At 45.2% G+C, this 21,359-nt stretch overlaps 1 protein-coding gene across 12 annotated transcripts in view; it reads left to right on the top strand.

Annotated features, from left to right (window-relative positions):
* ATP11C (ATPase phospholipid transporting 11C (ATP11C blood group)) overlaps positions 1-21,359 on the top strand; it is a 58,176-nt gene that overhangs the window by 23,974 nt on the left and 12,843 nt on the right. For all 12 annotated transcript variants that reach the window (XR_012630649.1, XR_012630648.1, XR_012630647.1 and 9 more), the window contains exons 4-24: positions 826-906; positions 1,902-2,009; positions 2,624-2,752; positions 5,198-5,301; positions 5,989-6,039; positions 6,890-6,954; positions 7,526-7,607; positions 7,972-8,122; positions 8,924-9,121; positions 10,027-10,188; positions 10,386-10,543; positions 11,473-11,544; positions 12,405-12,478; positions 13,168-13,271; positions 13,851-14,032; positions 14,571-14,834; positions 15,179-15,353; positions 16,046-16,148; positions 17,197-17,342; positions 17,722-17,781; positions 18,808-18,935. Coding sequence is in view for 8 of the 12 variants with exons in the window: in XM_074882246.1 (XP_074738347.1) it covers positions 826-906; positions 1,902-2,009; positions 2,624-2,752; positions 5,198-5,301; positions 5,989-6,039; positions 6,890-6,954; positions 7,526-7,607; positions 7,972-8,122; positions 8,924-9,121; positions 10,027-10,188; positions 10,386-10,543; positions 11,473-11,544; positions 12,405-12,478; positions 13,168-13,271; positions 13,851-14,032; positions 14,571-14,834; positions 15,179-15,353; positions 16,046-16,148; positions 17,197-17,342; positions 17,722-17,781; positions 18,808-18,935 (2,597 nt within the window). In the remaining 4 variants the exon portion in view is untranslated. The remainder of the gene's footprint in view (positions 1-825; positions 907-1,901; positions 2,010-2,623; positions 2,753-5,197; positions 5,302-5,988; positions 6,040-6,889; positions 6,955-7,525; positions 7,608-7,971; positions 8,123-8,923; positions 9,122-10,026; positions 10,189-10,385; positions 10,544-11,472; positions 11,545-12,404; positions 12,479-13,167; positions 13,272-13,850; positions 14,033-14,570; positions 14,835-15,178; positions 15,354-16,045; positions 16,149-17,196; positions 17,343-17,721; positions 17,782-18,807; positions 18,936-21,359) is intronic.

Genomic DNA, 21,359 nt, shown 5'->3' on the forward strand with positions numbered 1-21,359 from the left:
AAGGGGCTTGGTCTTTGCTGCAGTGCTGGCTCAAGTGTGGCACTGAGCTCAGGAAGGATCCAGCTATCCACCCTAAGGCCCTCGTGTGGTTGCTGTGCTTAAATTGTTCTCTGAATTCCAAATCTGAGAGCTTAAAGACAAAGTGTGGATCTCTGTTTCAAATAAATAATCATGTTCCATTCTGCAGTGTATTTCATAAGTAATTTTGGCTGATGCATATTATTTTTAACCTCTGAGTGTCAGTGGTTCAAAATAACAGGTATTGTCCTCCCTCTTATAACCAGCCATGATTTAGGGTTCAGATGTGCCCAGTCTTCGCTGACAAATAGGAGAAATGGCCCTCCTGTGGCTCAGTGAGAAATGAGGCTGTTTTTCACTTCATGCATTGCTGCTGCCTCTGCCCCATCTTCTTCCCCTGCCTTGGTCCTCTCCAGCACACCCCATGGTGGGAGAAGCTTTGCTAGCATCTGCTCTTTGAGTTTATGTATCCAATCCCCAGCAGCCCATTCATCCATGTTTTTGTTTCCCACTAGAGCAAGGTCAAATTTAGGTTTTAAGCTACTTCTGATAGGGTGTTTCCTACCTAAGGACATCCCATGGCCTTCTGGAGGGAGGTGTTGTAGTCTTCTTGAGATGGAGGAGAGCACTCCTGGGGATGCCTGTGCTGGTCCTTTTCATGTGCCCCTTCCTTCCCTCCCTCCTCTGCTGGGCTGTGACTTACCCCCAGTGGGATGAGCACCCTTTCTCCCCCATTACCAGAGTTTTTGTTTCTTCTGCTGCCTGAAAATCAGTTGTCAGCAGTACATTTTTTTTTTCTCTCTGCAGGTGATAGTGGACACCCCAACCAGCCCGGTGACCAGCGGCCTCCCACTCTTCTTTGTCATCACTGTCACAGCTATCAAACAGGTACAGGTGTCAGTGTGGGGAGAGGAAGATGCTCTTTGGGACATGTGGTGAAGAAAATAATGAGCGTGTATTTGAATAGACTAAGAAATCACCAAAATGGTCTTGTGGGTTTGGTGAACCCTTCTCTAAGTTGACATGTATACTGGTGGTTTTTAAGAGAGGCTGCATGTTGAGTGTGGTTATTGTTGTCTCTCTTGTTTTGCCAATGTAGAACATCTCTATATGTACTGTTGTAAGCGAGCTGTGAGGGTCAGTAAAGGTTACCACTGTAGTTCTAGCTTTACTTGAATTTTTCTTCTCTTTTTAGAAATGTTCTCCGAGTCTTTGCAGGATGTAGAGATGTGCTCCAAATATAGCCCGTGCTCTGCTCCCTTGTTGGTAAATGGAAAGGACAGGTTCTGTTCAACCACTCAGTCCCAAAAATATGTAGTCCTCGTCTTCTTGTGGTGTTAAAAGCCCTTTTTCCTCCCGTCATACGCACATGTGCCATTTAAAGTTTCCTCTACAGAAGGATTGAATAATAGAAGTTTCTTCTGCAGGGGCCAGAAAGGGAGAGCCAGAGTAAAATCCATCTGCTTCAAAACTGAATGTTTTATTCTTTCAGTAAAGACTGAAGAGGAAGAGTTTCATCCTGCGTTACCATAGGAAAGAGTTGCAGGGTGCTAAGTGTATTATTCACATTATCAGCCTGTTCTTGCCAATACTGAGAATAATAGAAACATGTTACAGTAGTTTAGCTGCTCGTTGCATGCACTGCATATAGATTATTTTTGTGTCTTATTTTAATCTGTTCTGGATCTGTCAAATATGCATATGAAGCTTTTAAAATAAATTTATTCAGTCTGAGCTACTCTGATGTTTTGTCAGGCATGAAGGAGGTCTGAGGACTACTTTATTTTTTTAAATCTCTCCCTCTCTCTCCATCCCCACTCATCCTCTTTAATTAGTTTACTTGCTTTGTTACGAGTTTGTGTTGCCTGTATTTGTGTGCCTAGGGATACGAGGACTGGCTGAGGCACAGAGCTGACAACGAAGTGAACAAAAGCAATGTCTTCATTGTTGAAAATGCAAAGCAAGTGCAGAAGGAGAGTGAAAAAATCAAGGTAACTGTTAACAGAGAGCTCATGTGTGGTTATCACCGAAGCCGAGGGGAACACGAGGGTGTGTGTAGGGAGATGAGGGCAGGGGAGGAGGGATGCGCTGCGGTTAGAGCTGCCCCAGCGTGCTCACTTTCAGACAAAGTGCTCCAAGAGCTGTTCCTTGTTAAGGAGTGAAGCTGCCTTTGTTCAATTGCTTTTGAAAAGCTGTCTCACAAAAGCTGTACCAGGGCTGACAAGGGACAGATCTGTCAGCATTTTGCACTTCTTCAGAACAGGCAGTCCTCTTCTATTTCCAACCCTCCCAAGGACAACCAGGGAAGTACACTTTGCTTTGATGTTAATTTATCACACCGCACTTCAGACAAGTACAGTGTCTTGCTCTATCAAGATTTAGCAGAGAAATAAATACTAACTGTGCCATGTGGGCACTGTGAGTTGGTGCTGGGCTGGATTGACCCATCAGGCTGTGGAGTGATGCTCGGGGACCTGTGCACCCCTTGAGCCCTGATTTCCCTTTTAGCCAAGGTGATTTCATCTAGGCTTTGAGAGAAGCTAAATCGGTAACTGTCCAATAACAACCAAGAGGGCTTTTCATGCAAACATTTCCTTTCTTCCAGGTTGGAGACATAGTAGAAGTGAAAGCAGATGAGACCTTCCCCTGTGACTTGATATTTTTGGCCTCGAGCAGCATTGACGGGACCTGTTACGTCACTACAGCAAGTCTCGATGGCGAGTCCAATTTCAAGGTGACGGGGATGGATGGGGTGGCCTTCGGGAGGCGGTGCTCGGGGGTACTCGGGTGCCTGGAGCTGCCACTGAAGTCGGTGCTTGCATGGCAGGGCGTGTGATTAACTGGAGGATGCTCCTGCAGAGCCCATCCCTGTGGCTGTATTTACAGCTCTGCCCTCTGTTTGCTCCCAGTGCATCAGCACTGAAGTCCTCTGGGGATTGTTTGTTCTCCGCTTTGTCTCCAACAGCCATTTCTGCTGGCACTGACCCAAACTGAATTGATCTTTATCAATATGGCTTTGCTGCCTTATTGCCCATCATGGGGAGCGTGTTAGTGCTTCCCTGCTCCAGCCGCACGTGGTGCGTCGGTAAAGCAGTGCCTGCAGCTGCTTCAGTGCCTTTTCCACTACCTGCCAATGTGCCTGTTATTTAACTGAGCTTTTCCAGTGAGATCTAGGACTTTTTGAGGCAGTATGTCTAGATTAATTTGGGGAATTTTTCACCAGCATGAAAAAACCCCACATTTCTGTTTTTTCTTTTCTCTCCCTTTCCCTGAATCAAGCAGTGAAATTTAATACTGGTCTTGTTCAGGATGAATATCCTTTTCAGTTTATTTTCTTTCTTTATTCATCCCCCTCCTCTCTAAACTAAGGAAAGAAGCAGCAATAACAGCAAAAAACTTACTTACATCAGAAGACATGAACATTTGGTTGTGCTTGTGTTTGATAAATATTTATGCAGATACTAGCAACTGCAGTAGTAAGACTGGAAGATACTTTAAAATTACATGATTCATTCCAGCACACTCTGAAGTCAGTGGGAGTGCCATTGTTGATCTGATAGGTATTGTATGGGGTCTGTGCCTCGTCTGTATGGGTGGCTGTTAATCTGTACTGGAAATCTTGTGTAGGAGCTGATACAGTGCTGGTGTACCACATTGGTTCCACTGGTGAAGAGGAGTGAAGCTTTGAAGTGGCTTGAGGCTAAAAATAGATAACCATGTTAAATAGGCAATTGCTTATTTGTGTCAGGTGTATTATATGCATGAGTTCACACAACTTCTGCGGAGTCTTGGCTCTTACTAACTTTTGAGCCTGCAAGTGCAATGCTGAATTTCTATATCAAGCACTGTGGTGTTTTTTCCTTGGTTTGTGGATTCCTGTAGGTGACTAGAAGCTGTCTCCTGTTTCTTGACAAGATGAAGATGAGTTTGAAGGGAAAGAGGGAGTAGAAAAGCAAGTGCTGTTTGGGGAAATAGGTCTGGCATTAGGAACCAGGGTTTGCTGCAGAAGGAGGGTGAGGGAAGGGTATGCACAAAACCTCATTGCACCGATATCTGCCACCTACCTGGTGGGGATTTTTCTGGTATTTGGGGCATGTCAGGTTGAGGTATGGGAAAGATGTCTGGTTAAGTGAAACCAGAGCAGAACTGTAAAAGGGATTTTGTCAGGACTCTGTCTTTGAAGCACAAATCTTCGGTCAAACGTTATCTGAAAGAACATGTATTTTCTAAATAAGCTAAGGGACCAAGGATGTAAAGATCATGGAATTGATTAGGAGGCAGCTTTGAAGTATCACTCAGTAATTGCATGGTGTCCATGGTGACAGGAGCAGCACGAGGGTTGGGTTTGGTACTGGGCACTGCAGGAACAATTTTGAGTTGTGTTTCACAAAGGCTGTGATTTATACTGGAGATGCGTGTGTGTCTGTGCGTCTGCTTTCAAGATGAAAAGCCAGGCAGGTTACCGAAACAGCATGAAGGTGGGTATTTATGTAATGTCATGACTACAGCATGTGTAACGTAACAGTTCCTCCGAGATGCGCAAGGAGGGGAACGCAAACATAAGGAGTGGAGGAAGCTTTTTAATGAATTTGTTTATGAAGATGGATTAAGGCAGCCTGCCGTGCAGCCCGCCGTGACTTGGAGCTCTGAGTAGCTCCTATAAATAGAGCCTGGAAGGCAGCGAGCGGATCCTTCGTGGGCTTTCCAGTTAATTGTGAGAGATGAACCTTTGCAGCAGCAGCTGCTAAAAATAGCTTGGAGTCTGCCAGTGCTCTGCCTGATCCCTGGACGCTGGAGCTGGTGTCTAATTACCTTCAGGAGCGGGCAGGCGGGTGGTCCCTGGGAGCCCCTTCACCCTGGGGGTACTTGCAGCCACCCCACCTCACCCCAGCTGGGGCAGCAGCAAGTCTCCAGGGAAAAAACAAAGATACTCTGGTTTTGGTGCATGCCTTCCTGAAGAGATACCCAGCAACTCCTTCCTGCTATGGTTTCTCTTAAGTTTATTGACTTCACTAGTTAGCTGAGAGATGCTTCAGCTGTTTTGTGAGAGTGGGACAAGGGCTCGGGTGAGCTGCCAGGGCTGATGAGCTTTTGCGTGGTGGTATTTTAAGTAACAGGGTGAAACGTGGGTGGTGTTGCTGGGGGCTTGTGGTGACGCTGCCTGTGTTTCTCTGCCCAGACTCACTACGCGGTGCGGGATACCACCGTGCTCTGTACAGACGAAGCCATCGACGCCCTCACCGCCACGATCGAGTGCGAACAGCCGCAGCCCGACCTCTACAAGTGAGTCTGCTCCTCCTGCCCATCCTGCTCTGTCGCTGCCTGGTGTCATCTGCCTATAGACACCTGAGCACCCTTAGTTAGGGGATCTAATAAGTTACATTTCAGCAAAGCAAAGGGCATTTTCTTTTCATCAGAGACTGAAAAGTTTCTTGAGGCAGTGATAAGCTGATGGGCTTTTTCCATACAAGGATGGCAAAGTTGACACCGCGCTTCTTCAGGGCTCAGTTTCTTTGCAGCAAAACCTCCGTGGTACAACACTCGTCATGGTGTAATGAGCTATTTTTTATCAGCTCAGTTGTAGTAATGGTCCGTATGCCTATTTTTAGGCCACACTACCTCCCAAGTAAAATGCATTGGGCTGAATGACTTCCAGGAGTAAGCAGTCTCTGTGGTTGAATCCCTTGAAGGAGGTTTGCTGGGTTTGTTGCACACTGTAGTTGGGATGTGCTGGGGTGTGTAGGCATCGTCAGGTACTGGTGCTCCACTGATGGCTGGCAACTGGGGACACCCTGGCCATGGGTGTGTGTGGCTTCTCCCCGTCCCGAGCACAGCCAACCCTCTGAAGCATTAAACTCTCAAATGCACTCATTTACATATTTGCTTCCATCTCCTGTCAATGACTTTAGTATGTTTGTGTTGGTCTCTATAATGTGTTTGTAATACACATTTCTCATATTTCTACTGCAGATTTGTTGGAAGAATTATCATCTATGGAAGTAACCAAGAGCCCGTAGCCAGGTTGGTTTTGCAGCTGTCTCGCTGGTCCTCCTCAAAGAGGTTGGGCATCTACATCGGATTTCAAGGATCTGAACTTGTGCTGCCGTTGTTAGGGATGTCATCGTCCTTAACATTTCATTGTTAAGTTAACCTCATCACTTACTCCTTTCTGCCATCCTGTGATTTGTTTGAGCCCCTCTTGGGGAGGCAATGCAGGACCACCTAGTAGTGTCCTCCTGTGCTGATGGGAAACAAATTTACCAGGCAATTGCAAAATATTGTTATTCAAAGGAAAGCGTAAACTTCAACATCAATCAGTGTTTCAAAGGAAAAAATAAGCAAATAACATTTATAAGTCATCAAAACCAGACGGCTGTCACTGGAGTGGTGCTGGCCATATTTCATGCTGTGGTGGATCTACCTGGACCCTAGAAGCAACGGAGGGTTATGGGTAGGGTTTTCAAAGAGAAATAAAAACATGAACGGAAGCAAAATGAGCCATTGGCTTTGGTGTCATTGATCGACTGTGCTGGGATGGACAGATTTTTGCTGCTTTTAAAATCAGTTTTTTTATATAAGTACTAGAACATACTAGATCTTAACATTTTGCATTTATTCCTCAAAAGCCTCACTGATAATCCCCCATTAAATTTGGAACTTTGAGCACCAAGAGTAGTCTTTGTAAGATGACATGGAAATATGAGTATGTAAAGAGAAAAAAAAACCTCAGGCAATGTCCAGTTTAACATACAAATCGAGTAACTGAATCTAAAGAGCATCTGTTTAGCTTTATAATCTATCACTAGGTCTAAATTATAAAGCAGTTTGAATATTCTTTGAGTAACATAATGTTATAATTTTTTACATTTAGGTCTTTGGGTCCTGAAAACCTGTTGCTGAAAGGTGCTACGCTCAAAAATACCAAGAAGATTTATGGTGAACAGTTATTATTATTGTTTATTTAAATAGTTCTGATAAATAATGACAAATGTAGATGTTCATCACCAAATCTGGAGAAGGAAAATACTTCTCTACAGCCTGTCTGCCTGGGCTCTACAGTTATATTTGGTATGCGAGCTGTTTGCGAAGTTAGTGGTTATATCTTTAGTGCTGCTGAGCTGGGCAGGTTGTGTTAATACACCTGAGCAAGCTTTTCTTTCACCTGAAATACAAAGAGCAGGGAGTTGTTCCCAAATCCTTTGCTGAAAACATGTGCTAGAATCACAGTCCCAGACACTAGTGATTGAGGGTGATGGCTGTTATGGAAGACTGATCTTATTTCTGATTGCATGTGATCCATAGGCTCCTGCTCGGTGCTCTGGGATATATGCAATTACATTACTTAGCAGCCTTGGATGTTTCTGTAGTTGAACTGTCCTTGAGTAATGCCTCTTTCTTTAACTGGGATTCGAGTTTCATGTAAACACCGATGCCCCTTATGGCTAAGTGCAACTGGGTCCCTCCGGGGCTGCGAGTCCCTTATGAGCCCTGCTTTAATACCCTGTAGGAGTTGCAGTCTATACTGGAATGGAAACGAAAATGGCTTTGAACTACCAAGGGAAATCTCAGAAACGGTCTGCTGTAGAAAAGTGAGTATTTATAGTCGGCAAAAAATCGGTAAAAGCTGCTAGGTTTTTTTCTTATGGATCACTTGTACAGAAATAATCCCCTAATCTGCTGCCTTTTGTTTCAGATGCTCTCTGATTGCATAGAAAATATGTATATTTGATTAAGCATATCTTTCAAGAAGCTGCATCATTTAGTATTTTTTTTATTTAAAAACAAAATTAAGAAATGTTAAAATATATGAACTGACCGTGAATATCAGCACTGTCAAAAGCACTTGTTCTGTAATTCCCTTCTTAAAAGTAAGGAAGTCTTGTTCCTGCTTACTTGCATGATTTTCTATATAAAAATAGCTGCAAGAATTTAAAAAATAAACCTATCTTTCAGATCTATCAACGCTTTCTTGATAGTGTATTTGTGCATCCTGTTGAGCAAGGCTACTGTGTGCACGACTCTGAAATACGTCTGGCAGAGCAATCCATTTAATGATGAGCCTTGGTACAACGAAAAGACTAAAAAAGAGAGAGAGACGTTCAAGGTAAGTGGATTTGTATTTCAGCACCTCCTCCAGCTTTATTTATTCTGACAGTTTTATTTAATCTGATAGTGTCTGCTGCCAGCCCTGTGAGCCCTGTTTGCTTGCTGGAAGTGCTGTCACTTCCTTCAGTCTCTCCTGCTGTTTGCGTTTCTCTCCTGCCTCTCTCATGCTTGTGCGCAGCAATGCTTGTGTGGAGTGGGGCAAAACATAAATAACTATATATTATAGAAATGCAGCAGCCAGTTTAACCTGGATCCTTATCTGAACTTAAGCTGTCTTTCAGCTTTGAGTAGGTAAGCTTAAATTGAGGCCACGTCAACCGACTTCTTAAACTTGCTGAGACGCAGGCAGTCAAGCCTGAAAGAGTGAGTGCAAGTGTGTAGAAATGGATTGTTTGATGGATTATTGAGTAGGACTTACAGGGACGTCACTGCATCAGTTGTACCCTCGCCATAGCTTGACTGGTCTCAAGCCACTCGCTCCTTGTTTCTAGTTACTTGAGATCAGAATGAGGCTGTAGCAGTATACTCTTAAGAATAAAACATCATTTGGGTCACTGAAGTAGTGAGATGTACTCTTGTATTATACCCTTGTAGATCTGCAGAAGACGGTGAGGTTTTCTGCATCAAAGGAAAATGGAGTTTGACCCTGTATCTTAGCTGTATTCTTTTTCAGTTTTTTTTTTCTTTTCTATTTGACCTTAGAAGAAAAGCTGTCTAAAACCCCAGAGGCATTGCTGTAAACTGTCCCCGAGTTACACCTGAAGGGCCCAGACTGCATCATCTTCTCTTTCCATTGCAGGTCTTGCGGATGTTCACGGACTTCTTGTCGTTTATGGTCCTCTTCAATTTTATTATCCCAGTCTCCATGTACGTTACAGTAGAGATGCAGAAGTTCTTGGGTTCCTTCTTCATCTCTTGGGACAAGGAAATGTATGACGAAGAAATAAAAGAGGGAGCATTGGTGAACACCTCGGACCTGAATGAGGAGCTTGGGCAGGTGAGAACATGCTCTGTTTGCATGTGCTTGAATGAAAATATCCTCCCTGATAGGAACCCTTGTTGTGACAGTCCCTCGTGGTCCCCTCAGGGCAGAACTTTAGCAGGTTTGGTGGCACTTTCCATTTAATATGATTCTACTCGCTCTGCGAAATGGTTAAGGTTATAAATAGTGCATGAAAGAGCAGGAATTGGGTCATGCCAATTGTTTCCATATTGGGGAATATCAGGCGCAGCGCTCTGCATGTCAGGGTGGTTTGCTTTCACTGCTTCAATTAAAAATTAAAAATCCTCTGTCTCTTTGATTAATGAAAATGTCTGCCCAGTCATCTCTCTGGGCATGCAATGCCTGTGCAGCCACGCTGCTGCTGGCTTTGCTGGGGCAATTAGACAGTTTGGGGTTCACTTTCTTATCTGTGCCACAAGAGACTGAATGGAGAGTATGTGTAGTGCCTCCTGCTTTTTATTTTGCTTTTAAAAATATATATATTTAGAGTAGCAATTACGTAATTTAAATACAGCACCAAGATGAAAAATCCCCCCCAAAGGAGGCAGCAGACCTGCAGCAGCCGCTATATAAGTGCTAGGACCTATAGCAAAGGACCCAATAAAGAGGATGAGGGGAAAACGAAGAGCTTGGAAACAGATTTTAAGTCTTCAGGAACTGCTTCCTGCCACCCATGTGATGGGCTGAAAAACAAAGGAGCTGCTCTGAGGAGCAGAGTAGAACTACACAGTGGTGTAATGCCCGTGGGGCACCTGCATCTTTTTGGGGAGCCAGGTTAGGATAGCAGCCAAGATGACACAGATGCACTAAAATCCCCCAGCCTCTTTGCTTTTGGGGGGCTCCTTCCTCAGCGCACGGGGCTGGGTATGCAGTGAGGAGGCCTGCCTGCTTGCTTCTAGGTGGAATACATCTTCACGGACAAAACTGGGACCCTGACAGAGAACAGCATGGAGTTCATCGAGTGCTGCATAGATGGGCACAAGTACAAGGACTGCATTTCGGAGGTGGATGGCTTCTCTCAGACTGATGGACCCCTAAAATATTATGGCAAAGCAGAAAAGGTAAGAAATCTGTGTGTTTGATGACTGTTAAGGTTTTGTGGTCAGCTTCTGGCTGGCTAAATATAGCAGAAGCTGGGAGGGCGTGTTATTTTTTTTGTTTTAAAAAACGTATATAGAAAAATCACAACCAAGTGCTGCAAGGTGGGCTCAGTGCACAGCATTAAGCTGGTAACAAGCCCTCCCTCACTCCTGCCTAGAGCCGTGAGGAGCTGTTTCTGCGAGCCCTCTGCCTGTGCCACACCGTTCAGATCAAGGAAGCGGACCAGGTGGACGGGCTGATAGGACATCCAGAACACAAAGACACCTATATCTCCTCTTCCCCAGATGAAATTGCTCTGGTGAAAGGCGCAGAAAAGTAAGAATATGAAGATGTTGTTTTTTTAATTTCCTCTCTTTGGTGGGAGGGAGGTGGGGGTTGTCTGAAGGTGATAGACCCCTGTCCCTGGGTCAAGACTGCAGCTCTCTCTGAGAAGCACATTGTGATACCAACGCTGGGCCTGACCCGCAGCCATGTGAAGCCGCGCAAGCCTGTGGGTTTAAATGAGCTCTCTGTAGAAGGGTGCTCTGCAAAAGGTCTTTCCAGCTTCTTGGGACACTGTGGTTTGCATTTGCTGCTGAGAGCAGCTCCAAGGTGCTGCAGTGCCCATTTGGGGCAGGGGCTCTTTTGCTGGAGCCCCCATGGCCAAGTGTTTTAATCCCCAAGAAATGGAGACCAGTTACCATGTGCATATTGCAGCCAAATTACTTTCTTGGTATGCAGTGGCAAAATGATAGGATGGGTTACTTTTATCAAACCCACATCTGAATCCTGCTGAAGATGCTCAAGGCCAGGTTGGATGGGACTTTGAGCAGCCTGATCTAGTGGAAGGTGTCCCTGCCCATGGCAGGGGGGTTGGAATTAGATGATCTTTAAGATTCCCTCCAACCCAAACTGTTCTACGATTCTAGGCTAATGCCAGCCCCTAGGTCTTAGACAGAGGCTGTTGCAGCTGTGTATACTTGCCTGTGGCTTGTAAATCTGCCAGAGACCCAGGGGGCCACATCCAGAGGCTCTCAGCATCTGTGTGCTGTGGTGCCCAGCTCCCTGGGTCAGGGGAGCAGCGCCAGAACATCATAGCAGGCTCTGTGTGGAGCAAGCAAACATCCAGCCAAGCTTTTTATCTTGGACTTGCTAACTTCTTTGCTCTCCTCTGCAGTACAGAAGGTGAAACAAGAACGTTGTTAATGTATAATATGTGCCAATGGGTGTTTTCAATGTTGTTCTGTCCTTTTGTTTATTGACAGGTATGGTTTCACTTTTCTAGGACTTGAAAATGGTTTCATGAAAATACGAAATCAAAAGAATGAAACTGAAATGTAAGTGCTGCAGGGGCTGCTGAGGAACAGGGCTGCTAGTGCTGTGATGGCTCTTGCCTGGCTTGATCGAGTCTGGCCAATGTGGCCAACCTGGCAAGGTCAAAGCTGTTCCACGAGGGCTGTCAGACCGTGCTGACACACCCAAAAACTCCTGTCCTTTTCACAGAGCAGAGCACAGCATAGCAAGGTGCAGGCTGAAAGGCTTGCTTGCAAAAATCTGCTGGTGGTTTTAGTGACATCTAGATTCAGGTCCCTTAAGTGCCTGCAGTCCCTTGCATGTATCCTTCATCCATGCCCAGCTGTGCAGATAGCTCCCAGGATTCACGGGGTGGTTGCTGACCTTACAGACAGCAGGATACTGTATGCCTAAACTGTGTGATATGACTTCCTTCCCTGTAACTTTCTTCCCCTCCTGAGCTGAAAATAATTAGATTTTACTCTGTGCTGACAGCTTGGGGGACATCTGAGAATCACTGACCTAATCCCAGCACTCCTTGAGAACTTGTCTTCACAAGCAAGTTTCACTTCTTATTCCCCTTTTGGTGAAGCTTCTTATTTAAGTGCCAGAGCTGATGTCACTGCCTGCGGCGCATGGTACCCTGCTGCCTGCTGAGCCACTGCCCAGCCTGGGGGCTCGGTGCACTGGTGGGCACCCGCGCCCTCAACCGCACGCTTAAAGCAGCACTGGAGTGGGTTCTTTTACTCCATTTTCTTCTGCAGTAGCTGTAAAAAGTACACTTCCCAACAGATGCTGCCACTTGTAGGGTGTATTGATTTCTGCAGCTCGTTGTTAGTGATTTTCTGTCTGAAATAGTTATTTTTCTTTTACTGAGGCTAAGCTCCTTTTTTTTTTTTTTAAGGTACCAGCTTCTCCATGTGTTGAACTTCGATCCTGTCCGTCGCCGTATGAGTGTCATTGTGAGAACCACCACGGGTACAGTTAAAATGCACTTCTGGACTCCCATACATGTGTGCACATGTGCACAAATATAAAACACATCCTCTTTCTTCCTGTAACCCAGAGAGGCTAAGCTGATAGGTTTTCTAAGCTGGTCTAATTAAATTCTGTGCTGGGTCTGGTTAACAGAGTTAATCTTCTCCATAGCAGCTGTTGGGGACCAGCAGCAGATAAGGGGAGGGGACAGGGATGGGGACAGTGACCCATGAAGAGTGACCTGCTTGCCTTGTTCCAGCCTGGAGGTATGGGGCGGGGGGGAGATGAGATCTTGCCCTGAGTGGGATGGGTTTTTATGGGGATGGCAGACAAAAATTCAGAGATCACCATCCTTCTCAAATGTCAGTCCTGTAAGGAATGGAATGCTAGTTTTACCCTCCATGAAAAGGTTGCCAAGGATTCTAAATAGGAAAAAATAAACTGTTTTGTCCAGCCTGTTGCAGAAAGCTTGCTCGGAGGCAGGCAGGGACACCTGATGTCCAGCCTGAGGTCAAACAAGGCTTTGCACAGGTTAGTGTAAGGCCACTTTTGGTAGGCAGCCAGGCTTCTAGCAGTTCTTTTTTCAGTCCTGTCAGATTTCCTCCCTATGCATCATTTCCTGGTTATTGAAGCTGTTCAGTCTTTCTACAGATTGTGAATGCTATAAACTATTTATAATTTGCTTTTAGGAAAGTTGCTTCTCTTTTGTAAAGGAGCAGACTCCTCTATTTTTCCAAGGGTGCAGCAAGAAGAGATCCAACAAACAAAAGTCCATGTGGACCGCAATGCTATGGTGAGCACGCAGATGGAATTTGGCTGGCTCTTGGGGTCAGGAAAGCCTTATTCCAAAAATAGGGATGTGACCTTGCTTTGGAGGGAAGTGTTGAAAATCTGAGTGTCACTTCTCACATTGTTTTGAAGCCAGGCTTCTTTCCTTTTCTGTTTCTTTGGCTTCCACCTTTATTTGACTTTTGATATATGGTCTCCATCACAGTTGTGTCCAAGCATCTCCTAAGCAAGTTAAAAATAGAAATAACAATAGCAGGCCCTTTTCTCAGGGGGTAGAAGTGCCCAGTCCTACTGTCCCTGCTGGATGCACGCTCTCAGCTCTGGTCCTTCTCTTAGTTTCTCTCTGCCGTATTACAGGCACATAACAAGCATAACCACAGTTACTCAGATGGGAAGAAGTTACTGTATAAACAAAGAGAAATTGATCTTTTGACTCAAGCCAAGAAATTGTTACTGCCATCAGGGTCAGTACTGACAGAAAGCACTGGTGGTGGAGAAAAGCACTAACCCTGAAGTGAGGAGCTGTAGGAATTCTGGTTTTAGGGCACTTGTCCACTTTATTTTCTTTCCCTCCTCCTACCAGGATGGCTACCGAACGCTCTGCGTGGCATTCAAAGAACTAACTCAAAAGGAGTATGACAAAATTGACAGACAACTTAATGAAGCTAAGATGGCTTTGCAGGACAGGGAGGAAAAGATGGCGAAGGTTTTTGAAGACGCAGAAGCAGACATGCACTTGATAGGGGCAACTGCCGTAGAAGACAGGTAAAGAGGTCACCACCGACACTCTAGTACCTGCAGTTTCTTCGTGACGTTGCGTCGTGGCCCTGACTCGCTGTGGTGGAACTGAGCAGCCAGCCAGATGGTAGAAGTGTCCAGGGCAATTACTCCATGGCACAGCCCATTACACAGTGCCCTAGTTGCTAAAATTGGCTGGTATAGTAGGAATTAGATTTTATTAATGAAATTACAGAAGTACTCGCAGTCCTAGAGAGTGAATTAAGCATGCAGTGTTAATTTGCACATCAAAACAAATCCAGTTCCGTGTACAGTTATAGTAACTGCATTTGTAAATTAAACTCTTACTTTTAGGTCTCACTGTATAAAGCAGTGATTTTTTGGGGGGGCCGCAAACAAAAATTCTGGATTGCTGACTTCTAATCCTTATTCCTGTGGCAGTAGTCTGTCCAGCATGGGGAAAATCCATTAACTTCTCTTGAGCTGGTATTTCCTACCTGCAAAATAAGGGTTACATGGATTAAGTGTGGACCAACAGGGAATGATGCTTTGCTTCTGCTTGCAGGCTGCAGGAGCAGTCAGCAGAGACGATCGAAGCTCTGCATGCAGCCGGCATGAAGGTTTGGGTGCTGACGGGAGACAAGATGGAAACTGCCAAATCCACCTGCTACGCCTGCAGGCTCTTCCAGACCAGCACCGAGCTGCTGGAGCTGACGGCAAAAATGGTGGGTGAGAGCGAAAGAAAGGAGGATCGGCTCCATGAGCTGCTGATGGAGTACCATAAAAAGCTGATTCAGGATGTTCCCAAAAACCGGGGAGGCCTGAAGAGGTAAGTGAGCAAGAGGACCCAGCCTGTGGGCATTTCAGATGCAGATGCAAAGTTCTGTAGAGAAATAGGACCGTGTTGTGGCCCTGGGTACTCGCTGCTTGCAGACAGTGCAGCTGGTTCCTTTGCTCTCCATCTCTATTAGTTGATTTTGAACTTAATTACAGAGTTCCCTTAGTGAAGGGTGTGTGTTAAATCCAAGCTTTTTAAGATTGCTAAGCCCCCCAAAAGGGATGGGAAGAAGATTAATACAGAAGCAATTTCTTTTCCACTAAGATGATACAAGCGGCTAGATTGACTTCTTAAAGTCTGATTTCATTTCAAACCTGTTTCTTGTTGTGTTGCAGAAGCTGGACGTTGAGTCAAGAGTATGGCCTGATTATAGATGGCTCAACGCTGTCACTGATACTCAACCCTTCTCAGGACTCCAGTTCTAGTAATTACAAAAACATATTTCTACAAATCTGCTTGAAGTGTACTGCAGTCCTCTGTTGCCGGATGGCTCCTTTGCAGAAAGCTCAGGTATTTGCTCTACTTCTGACCTGACTGAAGCACATCATTAGGTGATGTGATGCACTTTCAATCCATTGGCTGGGATGTGACCTGATCATCTTAATCAGGAAGGGCTTCTCCAGGCTACACGTAAGCCTCGTCTGAGCTGCAGAGTGTGATGGAAACACACCAGTCTTTCAAATCTGAATATAAAACTTTGTTTCATGTGCTCGCAGGAAGCCACAAACCCAAGCCAATTAGAAATAAACAAAGCTCTCTGTTCTTTTTTCCTTTCCAAACTTATCAAGTGGAGTCTGTGACTTCCCACGCCAGCTGATGATATCCAAGGCTGATAAGTGGAGTGTTTCTGCTCCTCTTCCCCAGGAGGGTTTCCTGCCCCCTGAAATGCGTGAGAGGTCCCATCTCTGGGAGAGCAGGGTCTGGCAGAAGGGAAGGGTGGGATGCTGCTGCCTGGGAGTTGTTTTTAGCTACTGTCCTTCAGCCCTGTGCAGCTGGATCTTGGCTTTTGCTCTGGTTGGTGACTGAGAAGGAAGTAACAAGGGGTTTTATTAACCTGAACTCTCCAGGTTTTATTTTGCTGCTGTAGAAGCCTGGTTGCTTGTCTTGGGGCGCTCTTGCAAGTGGGGCAGTGGGGAGGGTCTCTGGAGGTTTTTTAACTGAATTTTTGGTTTCTGATGATATCCTTTTTAAAAATCTTTTAGATTGTACGAATGGTGAAGAACACAAAAGGGAGCCCGATAACGCTTTCCGTAGGGGATGGTGCAAATGATGTTAGTATGATTTTGGAAGCACATGTTGGAATAGGTAAGACCCCTGGTAACCCACCTGACACCTAAGACCTGTCTGCTGCTGCTGGGGTTCGCTGTTCAGGCGCAGTCAGTATTTCTGATTGCACGTGGCTAAACTGATCCCACTGAAAATTGCAAAAAGTCTGTTCTTGCTTTCTTTAGAGCTGGGGTTTGACTCCAGATAAATGTTTGGGATCATCATATGCCGCTCACCTTTGATACTACGACTCTCTTTATCAGTGATAAACTGCAGATTGCGTTCAAAATCTCTATGGCCAAATTCAAGGTGGTGAAGACTGCTTGCTGGTCAGAAAAAAAAAGCACAAGTAGCAAACTGATGCCCAGCAAACTGGGCAGTTGTTGCAAAGGCAGTGCAGTGCAGCTGCTGGTAACTCAACACTGGGGACCTGCACGTGGAGGCTGATACTCAGTTATGTTGTGTCTGCCCTGTCTGTACGACTGACATCAGGCTGGAAACTATCCTTTCTGCAGATTGGTGTCAGATACAGGAGTTACTGGAGATTTTTGTAATGCCAGTAAAGAAGGATTGATGGAAGAGAAAGGGCAGCCTTTTTATTTCGGGCTGTTGGAAATGCCATGGTGCCCTCTAATGAATGGGGTCCCAGTGCAGTTTGTTTGGATGTGGCTTTTCAGTGAACAAAACTATCTTTCTTGAGCTCGGCTCCGCAGGGATGTCTCGAGAGGCTGAGCGTCTGCAGTGAAATAACTAGACTGTGGGAGATGTGTGCAAGCCTGTCGGGAAACCAATTCCTTATCTTTTATCAGGTTTGCTTAGATACTCTTCACCACACTCTCTTACATAGGAACTCAGACAGCAACCTAAATATAGCTTAAAAACTCCAGAGGCAGGTCTGACTGTTGTGGAGCCAAACCCATGCTGAGTCTTGCAGCACATTAACGTTTTGCTCTCCTGGGGCTCTTGAGAGGGAAATTCGGCCTTTGTCATGCCTTCAGACAGAGTGATGTGGACAAACCTGGTGGGTAGCATTGGTCCAGATTCCAGTCCCTTAGGGATTAACCCCTTGCCACGTTTCTGTCTCCAGGTATAAAAGGCAAAGAAGGACGGCAGGCTTCCAGAAACAGCGACTACGCTGTGCCAAAGTTTAAACATTTAAGAAAATTGCTACTAGCACATGGGCATTTATATTATGTGAGAATAGCACACCTTGTACAGTATTTCTTCTATAAGGTAAGGATGTGTGTGCAGCCTATTTCTTTCTTTATACTATGGATTTCTTTGACAATAGAAAACAATAGTAAACAAGAAAAAAAATGTACAGAATATTCTGTAGCTCCGTTTTCCTTCCCTAGAACAGGCCGTGTCTCTGCCATGTGCCTGTCAATTGAAAACAGTGCTTACAGGGAAATATGAGCATGACTTTGTTCCAGTGTCTTCTGCAGATACTAACTGCTCACTGGACTAGTTTTGTGCTTGGTAGAAAGCAGTGCCCTAACTTGTCTGATATTGTAATATCGGATACTCGTGTCTGATAATGGAAAAAATTATTTGAATTTAGATCGAGAAGTCAAGCGCTTCCGTGCTAACTGGTTGTCTTCTGTTTCCCTAGAATCTTTGCTTCATTTTACCGCAGTTTTTATACCAGTTCTTCTGTGGATTCTCACAGCAGGTAACTTCCCATAATGTGTCTATAAAGCCAGGATAAAAAGCAAGTGGCACAATGAGGCTTCCTAGCAGAGACTTGGCTTTCGGCATCCTGTCCCTACAGGACAGTAGGAACCAGTCTTGTTGCTCAGTACCGTATCTGGAGCATAATATTTTTGAGACCCATAACTGAAAAGAAAGAAACCTGCTTTCTTTCCTGTCCCATCCACCACCCATAAACACAGATGAACACCTTCCTGAAGTAATGAGAGAGGGGTTTAGCTGGTTTGTCAGTACCTGATTTTGCTGCTTCTCCTTTTCTTTAAGAGAAAATCTTTCAAAGACTTCCTCATCTTTTCTCCTCTGCTGTCTCTCAAAAGGAAGAACAGTTTGTTCTTTTATGACAGCCTTTAAAAAAAAGACCACACTGTGAGTGTCATCAGAGCTTTGCTTAGTCCAAGTGAGTGTCAGAGGGACAGATCTGTGTGATGAGTAGACTCATGTGCTTGGAGAAGAGTTTTGGCTTTTGTGTCAACTTACTGGCTTTTGTGTCTGTTTGGGCTCAAAAGTAACAGTAAGAAAGAGTAAACAATAGGAGATAATTCTCTGCTTGTCTTGGCAGAACCACTTGCTTTTTTTTTTTTAAAAAAAAAAGCCATAGTTCCTCTAAAACAGTCTAGTCTTCAGGGAGTCACAGGAGACATCAAGTATATTAATAGAAACAGCAGCACAAGAGCAGCTACAGAAAAGCTGTGATCAGGGCTGTTTAATCACAGTTCTCTGGAGAATGAGCTAGAGACAAAACCAGCCAGTTACAAAACTTCTCAGCAGTGGGAGCGGGGTCCTGGCCATGCAGGCTGCAGGTGCCTTGGTCCCCCGGCATTGCACGGAGTGTGACCCCTATCAAATCAAACTGACCTGTGTGGCTATGACAAGGGGATTAACCGATAGGGTACGTATGGAAGCAAGAGCTGGAAACTTTTAATCTCTTTGTGGGGAGACTTTTGAAGTGGAATCTCTGTCTCATGTTACCCTTTCTTCCTCTTTTAAGCCACTGTACGATGCTGCTTATCTTACCATGTACAACATCTGCTTCACATCACTACCTATCCTAGCTTATAGCCTCCTGGAGCAGCATATCAACATCGACACGCTGACCTCAGACCCTCAGCTGTATATGTAAGTAGCACTGGACTGGTAAAGCCTCTGCAAAACTTGGTTAACCAGGGTTTAAATTTTGTTGGTGCAGGAGTGTAAGCAGGTGTCCCTGTCCCATGTCATGATGGGAAATGCAGAAAAGGCTGTTTCTGTCCCTGCTGGCTCTGCTGCTACTGCATTAGAGCTGAGCAATATCCTATTTACTGCCTATTTCTACTTATTTATGCTCTGTAACAGTATCTGGTGTAGCAAATTGCACTGCTGTGTCTCAAAAAATAAACTGTAGGTGGAATTCTTCATCCATAAGAAAAATCAAGCTGTGAGTGTGGCCAGACCATTCATTCACGTTAGCTTTGAGCCAGGCAGCATGAGCCAAGCACATGACAGAGCGTGTAATGGATGGAGGGGAGATCTAGCTTTCAGGAGAAAAAAGATCCAGACATTTTCAGAAAGACGAATGTTCCTGAAGCCCAGCTCAGGCAGGTAGTTTCTCAGCTGGTCTAAATGGATATCCTCCCCCAGACTTCCCCTCCGCAGGCCAAATCCCCATATCAGAGCCTATTACCGGGGAACTCTGCTCTTTGATCCATGTGCTCAGAGTTTTCTGCCACGTTGCCCAGGGAAAGGACAGTTTAAGAGGAGACTGTCTCTCTCTGCTTTGCTTGGTTGCAATGGGGAGAGGCTCCAACCTCCCACAGAAACAGAGATGCTTCCCACCTTCTTCCCACCCTTGCCCAGGCACACGTGCTTGGGTGCAGCCCTTCAGCAAGGACTAAGGAAGATGCTTTTCTGGGGAAGCCCCTGTTCATGCACTGTTGTTGCTAATTCCCTTGCCTGGCAGTAAGCTCAGTTCAAGTTCACCCCTATGGAGAGAGACCAGGTCAAGGCTGCTCTGGCCAGCGCCCTGTGCAAGCCCTGTTGCCATCGTATGATGCTCCTCAGCCATGGAGGAGCTGTGTGTGGCAAAGCCACGCTCGAGCCAAGAGCTATGCTTTTGCAGGTACTGCAAAGGGAATTAGCAGGTACCTAAAGATATTGTGTGAAAATTGCTTTAGGCATAGGAAAAATTAGCAAATGCAACAAGGGCTGTAGGGCTAGGAAGGGAACATGGGTGCTTTTGAAATAACTACTCAGATTCCTGATTCATTATATCTCTGTGTTCCTCCACTCATATGGCAAAATGCCATCGCATGTATTTTTAAATAAATTGGTAATTGAGTATTTTGCAACATAGATCAATAACAGCAGGCCCCCGTGCATTTGCCTGGTGGGCTGTCTGATCTTTGGAGTCTGTCCGTTGAGGGAAAACAGATTAATTGTGCAGTCAGATATCTTTAGTTTGAATATTCATGACTCTGCATGTGCTGCTGAATGCAGAACGACTGCTGTGCCTCTGCTGTATGAAGTGCTGAGTTGCTGCAGTGCAGATCTTTAGTCAGGTGTTGTAAAAAGCCTGTTTACGATGAGCACTGCAGGACATAAATGTGAATGCAAAACAGAGCTCGCCATGAGGAAGTTGGGTGTACTTTCTCTCCTTGCAATAAAACCCTCTTACAGTCTGGTTTATCTGTGCTCCTTACTCATGCCCAAACTGCAGTACGTTAGAGCATTGTCACTGCATCATCGTGCATAGGATTCAGTAGGGCTTTGTTTTGGAAACTGCAAGTAGAGGAGCCCAGCACCACACTGGTTTGTCAGGTGCATCTTGCTGAAAATAGTATTGCTTTAATAGCTAGGAAGAAAAATGGGAAAATAATGGGGATTTTTGGTTTTGCCATAAACATGCTTTTATCCCCCTATCCATCTTCAGATTTTAAAGAAAGTGATCTGAAAAGATAATGATGCAGGAAACTTTTTAACTCCCTCTTGCCCTGATGTCTGCCCTCCACTCCTGGGCTTTGCCTGTGCTCGGTGCAGAGCTCTGCCCATAGTGCATCCGTTTGCTGCTGCTGCCTTCATGCCAGATCTCATCCTATATTCAGCCAAGAGCCTCCTGCTACAACCCCCGTGTTAAAAACACCCACCGTACAATTCAGGAGGTTATTTTCAGCCTGTGCAGAAAAAAAACGCTTCCAGGAATGGGACATGCAGCACTTTTCTCAAAGAAGGAGTTTGTGCATTCAACAAAGAGGGAAACACACCACAGTTTGCTGCATCCCATATGGCTCTTCTTTAGCATTGCCCTGGTTTTAAAATTTGGCAGTTAATGTCAAGTAGCATGGGTGATGCAGGGGCTGTGGAGAGACTCAGGACAGTGTTACAGCTGTTCACTTTGGGCTGGCTTGGATTTTAATCCAAGTTACCTAGGGAAGGACAAAACAAATTAATATGCTGAACTTCTTATGATTTCTCATGACCAGCAGCTGCATATGGTAAATGTTCATGTCCTGTATGCTGGCACTTATTTGTGTTTTATCTCCTTGTCCCCTACAATAAGGGCTTACT

This window comes from Strix uralensis, chromosome 13 (genome assembly GCF_047716275.1).
Source record: "Strix uralensis isolate ZFMK-TIS-50842 chromosome 13, bStrUra1, whole genome shotgun sequence".
In the NCBI taxonomy this organism is placed as follows: Eukaryota; Metazoa; Chordata; class Aves; order Strigiformes; family Strigidae; genus Strix; species Strix uralensis.